Source organism: Leptonychotes weddellii, chromosome 9 (genome assembly GCF_054177405.1).
Source record: "Leptonychotes weddellii isolate Sample4059 chromosome 9, ASM5417740v2, whole genome shotgun sequence".
Lineage (NCBI taxonomy): Eukaryota > Metazoa > Chordata > Mammalia > Carnivora > Phocidae > Leptonychotes > Leptonychotes weddellii.
In genome coordinates this window covers 32,413,683-32,426,535 of record NC_138377.1, presented here as the reverse complement: position 1 = coordinate 32,426,535, position 12,853 = coordinate 32,413,683, and the positions used below count along the sequence as shown (strand labels likewise).

The 12,853-nt window shown below is 43.1% G+C and overlaps 1 protein-coding gene across 1 annotated transcript in view; it reads left to right on the top strand.

Moving 5' to 3' along the window:
* Nucleotides 1–12,853, top strand: part of MTHFD1 (methylenetetrahydrofolate dehydrogenase, cyclohydrolase and formyltetrahydrofolate synthetase 1) — a 54,269-nt gene continuing 41,416 nt past the window's right edge. Inside the window, exon 1 of the mRNA XM_081829703.1 lies at nt 1–165. Within this exon, the coding sequence (XP_081685829.1) occupies nt 125–165 (41 nt within the window). The 5' untranslated portion in view covers nt 1–124. The remainder of the gene's footprint in view (nt 166–12,853) is intronic.

The window sequence follows — 12,853 nt, the reverse complement described above, 5'->3', positions numbered from 1 at the left end:
CTCCGGGGGGGGGGGGGGGGAAGTAGTCCCTAAACACGTGGGTTGGGCTGTCCCGCGCGCTGTTGGAGCTAGTGGATCCTCAGTTTTGGTGGTGTCCGTCGTGGGCAGCGGACTAATAAAGGCCATGGCACCGGCGGAAATCCTGAACGGGAAGGTGGTCTCCGCGTAAGCACTGTCATTGTTGTTAGAGCATGTTGGGCTGCAGGCGAGGGTTCTGAACGTAGTGTGCAGGTCCCTACGTTCCCATTTTTTTTGCTGGAGGGACACATGTAGCGCAAGAGTAAGGCCAGCCGCGTGGGGAGGGAGGACATAGTATTGAACCCGTCACACCTGAAGATCGGTTCCCTGCAAAGAATGGGGCCTTGGGCACAGCCCGCGAGTTTCTAGAAGGGCTGCCTGGTGCCTGGGCCCGCTGGCTATTGTGTTTTGGACCAGCACTCTTAACCGGCCCGACTGTGCTCCCTAAAATGCAGCTACTGACGGCTTTCTGCTAGAAGAGTGTGGCTGGGACTCTCTGAAGCTCCGTAGTCAGAACTCATTAATGCAGTTTACCCCTCAACCTGTAATTCAGAGGTGAGGAGAAAAGAATGAGGTGAAAAAGATTGACAAGGTCATAAGGCTGATTAGTGATGGAGGGATTCCTTGTAGCCATGGCTTTTCCCACTACGCTTGAGTCATCATTTGCTGAGGTGGAACGTAATAAATTTCCTTTTCTTTCAATTTCATGCCTAAAAATCTTGTCTCCCTTCAGGCCCTAGAGTTACTTTCAGATTTGGCTCTTGAGTCCTGCGACTGTTCCCTATTGCATTTGACCTCTGTTTGTTCTACCTCTACAGGAAATCTAAATGCTTAACTAGTGGACACGATTGCCAAACTTACTCCCAGGAAGTACACCCTGCTGCTTTTTGTCGGGGAGGTGACTAGTGGAGAAATACCAGAGTAGAAGAGGGAAGGATTTATCTTGTGTAACTCTCCTGAGGTTGATCTTGGGACCGTTGACCTCACCAGTTACTTAGTAATTGGCAATAGTAATTGTCCTGTGAACTTGCCAACTCTGTGAGTAAAGGTTTTTGAGTGTGTTAGGGAGTTGTTGTTGGTGAAACCCACCTGGGGCAAAATGATTTTTCCTGGAAGGTAAAGATGGTGGACAAAGAAGGTGAAATGTACAGTAAATGGTAGTGAATCTATCACGTTGGTAAAGAGGAACTCCAGACATTTAGACTAGAAATCACAATACTTATATCTGAGTGCTTTTCAGCCTGTGCTGTGCTAAACTGCATTGTTTCTGCTTGACTTTGCTTTTTGTTTGCTTATAGTCAAACCTGCTCCCTTTACCAGTGGCTTTTTCTGATAAAGTCTTCCTTTTAGGGGCGCCTGGGTGGCTCAGTCATTAAGCATCTGCCTTCGGCTCAGGTCATGGTCCCAGGGTCCTGGGATCGAGCCCCACATCCAGCTCCTTGTTTGGTGGGAAGCCTCCTTCTCCCTCTCCCACTCCCCCTGCTTGTGTTCCCTCTCTTGCTGTGTCTCTCTCTGTCAAATAAATAAAATCTGAAAAACGAACAAATAAACAAAAATCTTCCTTTTAAAAAGACTGTTTGAGGGGTGCCTGGGTGGGTCAGTCGTGTAAGCATCTGCCTTTGGCTCAGGTCATGATCCCAGGGTTCTGGGATCGAGCCCCACATCGGGCTCCCTGCGCAGCGGGAGGCTTGTTTCTCCCTCTCGCACTCCCCCTGCTTGTGTTCCCTCTCTCACTGTCTCTCTCTCTGTCAAATAAATCTTTAAAAAAATAAAAAGACTGTTTGAAGAGTTCATTTAGGCTTGCTTTCTTGCAGGCCACTGAGAATAGGTGCTCAAGGGATATGGTTTTGTTGAGTGAGAGCAAGTTAAATATGTTTGTTTGCTCCATAAAGGCAAATATATGCATTGTCTTGTTTATGTCTACATCCCAAACACCTAGAAACCTTTCACTCCTTAGTAGTTGTGTGGCTTTAAGCAATTTAGTTAACCTGTCTATACCAAAACTTCCTCAGATGTAAAATAAAAATAATATCTAGGCCATTGAGTTGTTAGGAGAATTGAATGAATTTTTAGCTGAAGAGCATTTAGAATTGTTCCTGGCACATAATAAGTGTTCAATACATGTTAGCTGTGTTAATGATTAGAAATGAGTTAATGGATACATGGATGATTGATTCATTACCTTTTTGACAGTGATAGCTGCCTTGAGGTCAATTTCAGTGGTTCTCAACATGAACTCACATTAAGGTGGCATTAAAGTCACTCAGGGAGCTTTTTGTTTTTATTTATTTTTTATTTAAATATGAAGACATAAGTGAGTGTGCCTATCACAAGTATGCAACTCAATGAATTTTTTGCAACTGAACTTACCTGAGTAACCCAGATCAGGAAGTGACATTGGCACCCCAGAAGCCCTCCTTCCTATACCCTCCAGTCACCACCCCCACAAAGGTAATCATTATCCTGACTTCTAATACTGTAGATTAATAATGCCTGTCTTTGAACTTTATATAAATAGCATTGTACAGTATAAAGACTTCTGTGTCTGGCTTCTTTCAATTAACATTGTGTTTCTGAGATTATTTCATATTGCATGTAGTTGTAGTTCATTTATTCTTATTGCTGTATTGTATTCTACTATATGAATTTGCCACTATTTACTCATCCGTAGACATTTAGTTTCTAGTTTTTGGTGGTATGAGTTGTAACTGCTATGAGCATTCTTTTTCTTTCTTTTTTTTTTTAAGATTTTATTTATAGGAGAGAAGGTGCGAGCAGGGGGAAGGGCGGAGGGAGAGGGAGAAGCAGACTGCCCTCTGAGCTGAGAGCCCATCATGGGACTTGATCCCAGGACCCCAAAATCACCACCTGAGCTGAAGTCAGATGCTTAATTGACTAAGCCACCCAGGCGTCCCATGAGCATTCTTTTACATGTCTTTTGGTGGGACATATACACATTTCTGTTGGTTACATATCTAAGAGTAGAATTGTAGAGTAGTAGGACAAAACTGTATGATCGGTTTTAGTAGAAATTGCCAGTCTTTCCAAGATAGTTTTGCCAATTTAGTCTCATAGGGTACTTGTGAAAAATATCAGTGCTTGGGTGCCCACACCAGACTGTTTTAATTGGAATTGCTAGCAATAAGCCACTGCATTCAAATATTCCCTAAATCTTTTAAAAGCTCATTTCTGTGATTCTAATGCATCCTGAAAGTTGAGAACCACTTATTTAAAACCTTAGATATAAATCTAGTTCTCATCATTGAAGTATGGTAGTGATTTGGTTATAAGGATTGAAAACATTTTCTGGGAAAGACTGTTCCAGGTACTAGAAGGGCACCAGCCTGCTCAGAGTTGACTTGGCTTACCTTTTAAAGCGATCAGTTAGTTCCTACTAACACAATTTTATTTTTTTATTTTTTTAAAAGATTTTATTTATTTATTTGACAGAGAGAGACAGTGAGAGAGGGAACACAAGCAGGCGGAGTGGGAGAGGGAGAAGCAGGCTCCCTGCTAAGCAGAGAGCCCGATGCGGGGCTCGATCCCAGGACCCTGGGATCATGAGCTGAGCCGAAGGCAGACGCTTAACGACTGGGCCACCCAGGCGCCCCGTTACTAACACAATTTTAGACTAAGGTCTCTTTGTACTTTCAGAAGATCTTTCTTTCATGTGTTAATAAAATGGCTCAGAGACTGCTGTACCTTGGCACCTTGACCTTCATGGAGAGCTTGACTCCAGGAGCTGGTACTAGTCACAGTTCCTCAGAGAGAGGGAGCTTTGGAAGGGGGGACAGCCTTCTTGGCTCATGGGGTCATGCAGTACCCCCAGCAACTTGTGCTGAGGCTGCAACAGGCTTCTGATTCTTGGGCTATGGCTCTGGGGGAATCTGAACAAGAAGGTACTTCTTACAGCTTGAGTAGGTTGGACTCCATGTGCAGGCTCTGGGCAGGGTGTCCCCACCTGTCCTCTTTTACTAGGTCAGGGACACTCTTGAGGGGAAAGGTAAATGAACTTCTTACATGGCAACCAGGGATCCTGGAGTCCAGGGAAGGGGTCCCCTATTCTCCAAGTTTGCAGGTCAGCTTTCTTGGTTGCCCGCAACTATTGGTCCTCCCTAGGGATCACTTTGCAAGCCTTCAAGGGCCCTGGGCAGTCTCTTCCCTGATACAGTGTTTGAACTGTAAAATTTCTTACTTGGAGGGAGAAAGAGTGGGACAGGTCATGAGTTCCATAGTCAGAATTTCTCCAAAACCCAGTTCACTCAGTCCATCCCATCCTGCAGCTCAAAGTGATGTGATTTGGCCAAAGGTCACTAGGCTGGTTAATGGCAGAGGTTCAGCTGGGACGAAGTCTTCGCCCAGTACATGGTGTTTTTCACTCTGTCAGGCACTTACTACTTTGCTAAAAGGAATTTTGTAAACTAATCTTTTCTTTGCAACAGTCTTCCTTTCACTGCCATGCTTCCCACTCTGCTGAGAAAGACCATCCTTGAGTTTGGTCTACTTTTATTCTTCTTCCTTTGTACCTTCCTCGGAGCTAGGACTAGACAGAGTTCATTGTTCCAGATTCCATCTCTGCCTGTTCTACCCTGTGGGAAATCTAGTTGCCCAATTATCTCCCTTTGGAAGGAACACCCCCATTTCTCCCTTAAGGGGAATTCTAACACTGTATCCTGAGTTTGACAGTTGGGAGAGATCTGAGGTTTAGAGGCAAGTGTGTGTCATTTTGGGTATTTATTCACTTTTTCAACAAATACCTGTGTGTCTTCTGTATGCAAGCACTCTTCAAAGCCTAGAGACTATGGCAGTGAACAAAGTAGCCCAAAACCCTACTTCTGGAGTTTGCGTCCTCTTAGGTAGACAGAGACAATAAAATAGGTACAAAAATGTGAAATGGTGAAACGTGCCAAAGGGAAAACCAGAGTAAGGAAGAGGAACAGATTTCTGAAGCATGGGGGGATTGTAATTTTAAATATGGGAATTAAGCTCATACTTATCGGAAAAGTGACTTTAAGGCAAATATTTGAAGGTGGTGGCGCTGGGGGCCTACCAGTGTTATGGGGAAGGGAGTTCCTGACTAAAAACACAGCCTGTCCATGACCTCACTGGTTATTAAATGACTGCCTTGGGGTCAACAGTGATGGCCCCAGAGAAGCCGACTGAGCAGAGTTGCTGAGTGAAGTACACTGTCATTGGTGGTGAGAGCCCACCCTGGCTTAACAGAGGTGTCCTCCTAAGAGATTATTCATAGGGGCTGCGCCTGGGTGACTCAGTCAGTTGGGCATCTGCCTTGGGCTCAGGTCATGATCCCAGGGTCCTGGGATAGAGCCCCGCATCAGGCTGCCTGCTCCGAGGGGAGTCTGCTTCTCCCTCTCCCTCTGCCATTCCCCCTATTTGTGCTTGTGCTCACGCTCACTCTCTCTCTCTGTCAAATAAATAAATAAAATATTTTTTAAAAAGAGAGATTATTCAAAGGAGTGGAAATTAGATGGAAGAACCACCCTGGTCTGGTTTTTAGGCTAGAAATTACAGTTCTTCACTATGTGTTCTTTTCAGAGTGGGGCCTACTGAATCTTGTGTGATTTGTTTGCCCTTCCCTTCTCTTTGTTTGCTATACTGGAGTCCTCCATTGGTGGCATTTTTCTTGGTCAAGTCTTCTTTCTGGAAAGACTGGTTGTGAAGAGAGAGGGGTTTGCTGCTTGTCAGGTCAGTGAGAGAAGGTGCTCTTAGTTTTTGTAGATTGAGCAGAGCAGGTTGGATAAGTCTGTAAGGTTCCTGCGGGCAGTATCCCCAGAGCTAGATACAACACTGCCCTCTCTGGGGATCCCTGGGTAACTTAGTTTACCTCTTAGCGCCTTAGTTTCCTCATCTGTATGTTGGAGTAGTAATGGCCCCTAATTCATAAGGTTGTTGAAATTAAGTGAGTCATTACTTGTAAAGCATGTAGAGCATTCCGTGGCACATAGTAAGTTTTAATGAATTGGTCCTTAGGAAGTACCTGTTGAATAAACAAGTCGTGTTTGTATTTATTCAGGCTGTATTTTTGGCAGCTGGCTTACAACCTTGAACCTTAAAATTAGAATTTATCCTACTGGTCACAGATAAAAATGGAACCATGCATGGCTATACATTTAGCTCCAGGGCCAGAACTCTTTCTGGAAACAGAATTTGCTCATCACAGGAAGGGCTACTAAATGTTGATAAGCATTTTATTTTGTCCTGTAGATAAAATACCCGTAGACCCTTCTGTGCTTAAAAAAAAATTTGCCTATAATGAGATCCAAAGTGCAAGCCTTTCACAAGTTATCTGGAACCTTGAATGCCCAAGCTGGCTTGAGTCTGGGAGCCTTGTAGGGGAGCAGGTGGGACCTTGTGTGAGGTTGTAAATAGCCAGGCTCTGGAGTATAGTTACCCCTGGCAGAGTCTGGAGCTGGCAGCTGACTTCTATGACCAGAGCACCAGTGAAGGTCCTGACTGAGGACGTGGCCAAGAGTAAATGTCCTCATCCATCAGGAAGGTTGGCGTCAGGCAGCTTGGGATTTGGACAGTGGGGCTTTGAGTAGGGGTGTGTGTTGTCCCCTATGTATCTCCATTTGCATGAAGAATCCTCAGTAATGGGGCGCCTGGGTGGCTCAGTCGTTAAGCGTCTGCCTTCGGCTCAGATCATGATCCCAGAGTCCTGGGATCGAGCCCCACATTGGGCTCCCTGCTCCGTGGGAAGCCTGCTTCTCCCTCTCCCGCTCCCCCTGCTTGTGTTCCCTCTCTCACTGTGTCTCTCTCTGTCAAATAAATAAATAAAATCTTTATTAAAAAAAAAAATCTTATGGAAGAAGGATTATCAGCCTGGCCTAACATGGAGGAGGGTCCCTGGAGCAGAGGGTTAAAGGCTCCCTCCCCTTTCATTGACCCTGGTAGGGGCTGGGCAGGGTCGAGATGAAGGCTTTGTGTGGCCAGGGCAAGTCAGTCAGCCTCACTTTCCTGTTCCATACTGTGGGGGGTGGCGATAGCCATGTTTATATCCTGGCATTGTGGAGAGGATTCAGAGCACACAGGGAACATGCCTGTGTGCTACTGTAGTCGTGACCGATTCTCTGACATCTGATCCACAGTGCAGAAAGCCCCAAGCACCCCTGCGCCGTGCAGTTTGCTCCCCCTGCTACTTTCCCATAAGGTGTCTCCTGGCACCCTATAAATCCATGAGTTTGAAGGAGTGAGTGGCTAACAGGGCCACAGGCAGGATCCCTCAGCCACCTGGGCCACCTCGCCAGAAGGACTAACGTGACCAGGAGTTAGAAGGCTGGTGGCAGGGACTCTATAGTGCCTTCTCCTGCCTTGCCAAGGGCTTGTCGCTTGCTTGCTAAAAGGAATTGCAAGCTTGTATCCACTGGATTTGGCTCTTCCTATTAGGAGATGAATGGACTAATTAATCTGTTTGGAAGGTTTCCAAACTGCTTCTCTTCAGAAAGTCATTTTCAAGGTTGTAGATAAGGCAAACCTTCTTGCTTTGTTAGCTAAGCTTTTTTTCTTTGCCCCATTGATGAAAAGCTCTTCCCCTGGAGCCTGGGTAGGAGAGGTACAGCTTTGAGTTGCTGGTGCTTGAGGAGTATGAGGAAATAAGGGAGTGTTTCTGTAAAAGGTTTTGCCAGAGCCTGTAAGAAATTTATCTTCACTGACTTAACATGATAAACGGTCTTTCATTTTGGTACCCAACTACTAGTCCCTGTTTTTTTACTAAGCAGCCTTTTAGACCTAAGCCCTTTTTACCCAAGGTTTTCCTTTAGCCTTCTCTAAAAGCAGAAAGCTCAGGTGAGGCTTTTCTCAGATAAGAGCTCTTAGCCTGCTCTTCCCCTCCAAGTGGAGGCCCCCAGTCTGCCACCTTCTTTCCACATTCCCCTTGGATGATGATCCAGAGGACTGCTTGGGACTTGGGGCCATCATCAGCTCTGATGGCCAGATCTGTGGTTAATAGTGAGACTAATTCTGGGTGTTTGGCTCTCACTTACAGATCCTCATACTTGGGGCTATCATCCTGTGATGTCTCATAACTTGCTACCAACTAATGCTTACAAAATGGTGGCCTAGAGGCCAAATATAGTTATATGTTTTGTTGGGCTTACAGTTATTTTTAAAAATTAGATTACTTCCCAACACATTTATGTGTGTAATTATACTCCCAAATCTGGATGCCTGACTTTTTGAAAGGAGATGGAAGCTTAGCAGTGCTGTACTCTCTATTCTTAATGTCACCAATTTGTTGGATTGGAGTAGAAGCTGCCCTCTCTCCCATATGAGGGGAGATGGAGGTGGGACTGCATTGTTCAGGAATCCTACCACACCTGGTTGTATTCACCTGAACTCTGACTCTATTCACCTGAACTCATTCACCTCTGAACTCTCAAAAAGGTCTCTTTGTGACCTTTCTCTAATGCACTTCTTTTCTCTCTCTCTAATGCACTTTTAATCCACTTTTAGATTCCTACCTTTTATGAAACTTTTCTTGATCGGTTCAACCTAGTTTCCCAGCTCCATTTGTTCCTTCTAGATCAGTGGTTCTCAAATGGGGCCAGTTTTGTCCTTTTCTCCACCCCAGGGTGCATTTGGATGTGTTAGGAGACATTTTTGGTTGTCGTATGGGGAGTGGCTGTGTGTTAGTGGCATCAAGAGGTAGAAGCCAGGGATGCTCCTACTAAACATCCTACAGTGTACAGAAGAGACCCCCCCCCCACAAAGCATATCTGGCCCAAATGTCAGTAGTGCTAGACTGATAAACCCTGATCTAGAAACTTAAGGTAAGTAGTTATTTTAGGATTGTGTATATGGATGACCTGTACGCTCACTGGGAATTAGCAGATTCATTAGAAATTTATACCATTTAGCCATATTCATGTCATAAATATCAGGCAATTTACCTTCCTTAGGTCTTTGAGAGTTTGAGAGAATTGGGTGCAAGAATTTTACATTATAAATTTTTATTGGAGCATAAAATAGATTCACATTAAGCTTTCAAATATATATTTGAGGTACCTGTCAAGTTTAGTATATATTTACATTAATTATAATTCTTATTTTAAATATTCTTCAACATAATGAAGGAAAGTACTGATATTAGTTGACTGTTGTGTATACTGATATAATGTAGCTGTTACTATTATGTCACGTAGCAGTGAAAACAATCAGTTTTTGAAAGAAGGTAATTTAGTCTTTAAATATGACTTAACTAGGAATTTGAAATATATGTATTTCTTGGAACACTAGGTGGCCTCATAATCACAATGGATTTTACAAGGAACTACGTGGTTTTTAAAAAAAATCTGAAGTATTTTTTAGCAGTATAAAAGTTGTTACAGACAAATGAAATAAAACAACAAATGAACAACATGAAAATAAAGCAAATAAAACATTTGTGTTGTACCACACTGTTAAAATCTTACAACAATAATCTATTTCTTGGGGGAAGAAGCAAAAGAAATGTGTGTCCTTTAGAAAAGCCCTACATACTGAAGATGAATGTCCTTCCTTTTTCTCTGATCAGTTACTAAAGGCTTATTCTGTGTATCTTTGAGAATCATTTGAGAATTACTCTAAGCTTGTGCTACATTTCAGTGTTAACTGAGGCAGCTTTATTTTCAGCATGTAGATTTCTTAGTCAATTGGTTAAATACCCTCTACTGCTTCCTTTTTCCACCTACAGCTCTGTTGATTCAAGTACCTGTTGGGTTATTTTAGCAGTGCTTTTTTTTCCTCAGTCATAAAATGTCCAAAATTTGAAAATGAGCCGTCATGTTAAAGAATGAGTTGTAATTTGTAGTGGACTTTTCAGGAATAATTGTGTAAGATTTTGGGCAAAAGAGATCTGGGTGACTATTTAAGGGTATTAGGACTCTTTGGGGGTAATGTGATTCTATAGGGATGTGCACCTTCAACTTTTATTGATTAGGCTCTTCTACAGCTGTATGGGACAGAAGTTGACTTGGAGAAAACCAATAGTAATGCACATGACTCTTGTCTGTAGAGATTCGAACACATTTTGACGGGTTGAAATAGAAATGATTTCTACCTTGATTTTCGCCTGTTAGAAAAAAAAAAAAAAAGATAACCCCAAACATTGCATTTTATTGGCCAATAGCAGTGCTTTTCAACCTTGGATGCCATTAACATTTGGGCTAGATCACCGTTTGCCCTCTTGTGCATTGTAGGATATTTAGTTGCGTCTCCGGCCTCTACCCACTAGATGCCAGTAGCGACTTAGTTAAAACTGCATCTGTGTCTGTATCTAATTGGCCATGATTATTTTACTAGTATCAGTCTAACAGGACCAGAGACTGTAATGGTTTATTGCTACTTTGTCTCACCACATTCACTGGCACTCTAGTACAGACTTCTCCTACATTGAGATTGAGATAGATCTTCCCTTAGGTTTTAGAGAATGTTGATGCAGGATGGTAAGACTCTGGCATTCAGAGGTCTGCTATTCAGGGATCAAGGGAGTCTTTCCAAGTGCCTATTTCTGCCTCACTTTGCCCCAGAATCTTTACCAGGATAGTGTGACTCATGGGCCATGGCTAGAAATCAAGACATCTGCAACTCAAGGAAGTTTCTACTGATTTAGGGGGTTTCAGTGATTCAGAAATTGTTCTAGCATTTTAACTACTGGAAATAAGGAACTATAAAAACTGAAGAGTTTTCTACCATTTAACTCATCACAGCTGTCTGACCCTAGAAGAAAGGTCGATGAGGGAAGGAGTGTTAACTTTTCTCTCGGTGTATGTCTTTCATAGTTTCTTAGCTTCAGGCATGCTTGACACTTGGCTTTTGTTATTCCACTTTTCATTTGAGTTCTTCAGTTAGTAGCCATCCCAGAAAACCAAGGCAGGGAAAAATATTTAAGGGACCATGGAGACCTAATTCAACTGTCTTGATTTTTTTTCCTTGCTAGAGCAGAAAACTTTCTGCCTGTTACTTTAGTGTTCTGATTCTTGTTGATTGTGGTTTCTGTACATTTTTAAATGTTTCATTGCTATTCTGATCATGTCTCATAAAGAGGCCTATGTGTTAGCTTTTAAACAAATCTTTCTAGTTGGAAGAATATCCCTGCTAATGCAACTTCAAAAACAATCCTGCTTCTTAGAAAAAGTTTAAGGGAGTCAGTGTAACTGATCTCAACCTATGATCTTTTTTAGAAAAAAATTTGCATACTTAGACCCATTTAAATTATAGCACAGAAAACCCAGAACATTTTGGGGCACCTGGGCGGCTTAGTTGGTTAAGCATCCGACTCTTGGTTTCGGCTCAAGTCATGATCTCAGGGGTTGGGGATTGAGCCCCACACACAGTCTGCTTGAGATTCTCCCTCTCCCCGTCCACTTGCTAGCTTGCTCGCTCGCTCTCTCTCAAATGAATAAATAAATCTTAAAGAAAACACAGAACATTTTGTTCTTTGCTCTTAACCTACTGGGCTGAAATATTTTCCACCTATACCCCCTTGTAGTACTGGCTTCTCACAGCTTGCTACCTGCTGGGTAAAAGTATTATTTTTAGTTGTCCCGAGACTCACTTTTTCAGGTCTTGGATGGTCATTATTCTAGAAACCTTATAAGATTTGGTAAATAAATTCACAGTATCAGTATGAAATCTGCTCTATGCCTTAAAATATTTGTGGTCAGATATTTGGAAATATTTGGAAATAAAGGTCATCAGTCCTTCCAACTCTATTTTACAACCCCCCAAACCTCAGAGTCATCTGTAGCCCTGGCATTTTCTCTGTGCTTCATGTTAATACATCTAGAATCTAACCACTTCTTGCCAGCATACCATAGATACAGTAGTCCAAGCCAACATCACCTCTGGCCTGGATTTTTGCACTTTGAATAACTTCTTGCTTGTGTCCCTGATTCTTACCTTTCTCCCTATAGTCTGTTCCCAATTCAGCAGCCAGGAGTAATCCTTTAGAAATGTTAAGTCCTATCATGTCAGCAACCAGGAATAATCCTTTAGAAATGCTAAGGTCCTATCACATCAGCCATGTTTCAAGTCTTCTCCTGGCTTCCCATCACATACACAATAAAAGACAGGCTACCTCGGTCTACCTGATCTGGTTACTGCTTCTCCTGGGACCTCATTTACCTGCTCAGGGCCTTTGCACTTGCTGTTTTTTTCAGCCAGTTGGCTCTCAGAAAGCCACAGGACTGCTCAGAGCCCATTTCTATATCTTTGGGAAGAGGAAAGCCTCTCCTCCCTCGGTTACCAACATTATTGAGAATCTCAGATACAGGTTTCCCCCACGATTCGAAAGTACAACGTTCCTATGAAACCTTTCACAAGCCAAAGTGGCACAGAGCGAAGAAGCAGTTACCATTAATTTATATGGAAAATTTTTTGAGCCTTCCCAGACCCAAAAAATAACCTTGCTTAGGCTTTTCTAATACCTTAGGACGCATCTCGCTAATAGATGCACAAAATAGTGCCTCTGTAAGGCCTTGCTGCAAAACAAACACTGAATGCTATTTTTGTTTTTTTTCCTTTTTTCATAAAAAGGAAAATCCTCTGGATTCCTTTCGGTTAGTGAGAACAGGTACTAACGTAGGTCTTTCTGAAAAGCTAAGTAGAGAAACCTGAACTGCTGGATTTTTACCACGGCTGTATCGAGCCGTTTTTGCTGTCGTTCCTGGTTATTGTCTTACATTGTGCCTAGAGATGCTTCCCCCCCCCCCCCAGCAAATTTTGCATGGGTTGGGAGCATTAAAGGAGAACCAGTAGGAACCTGTGTCTAGGCCTTTGCAATTTGAATAACTTCTTGCCTGTGTCCCTGATTCTCACCTTTCCCCCTATAGTCTGT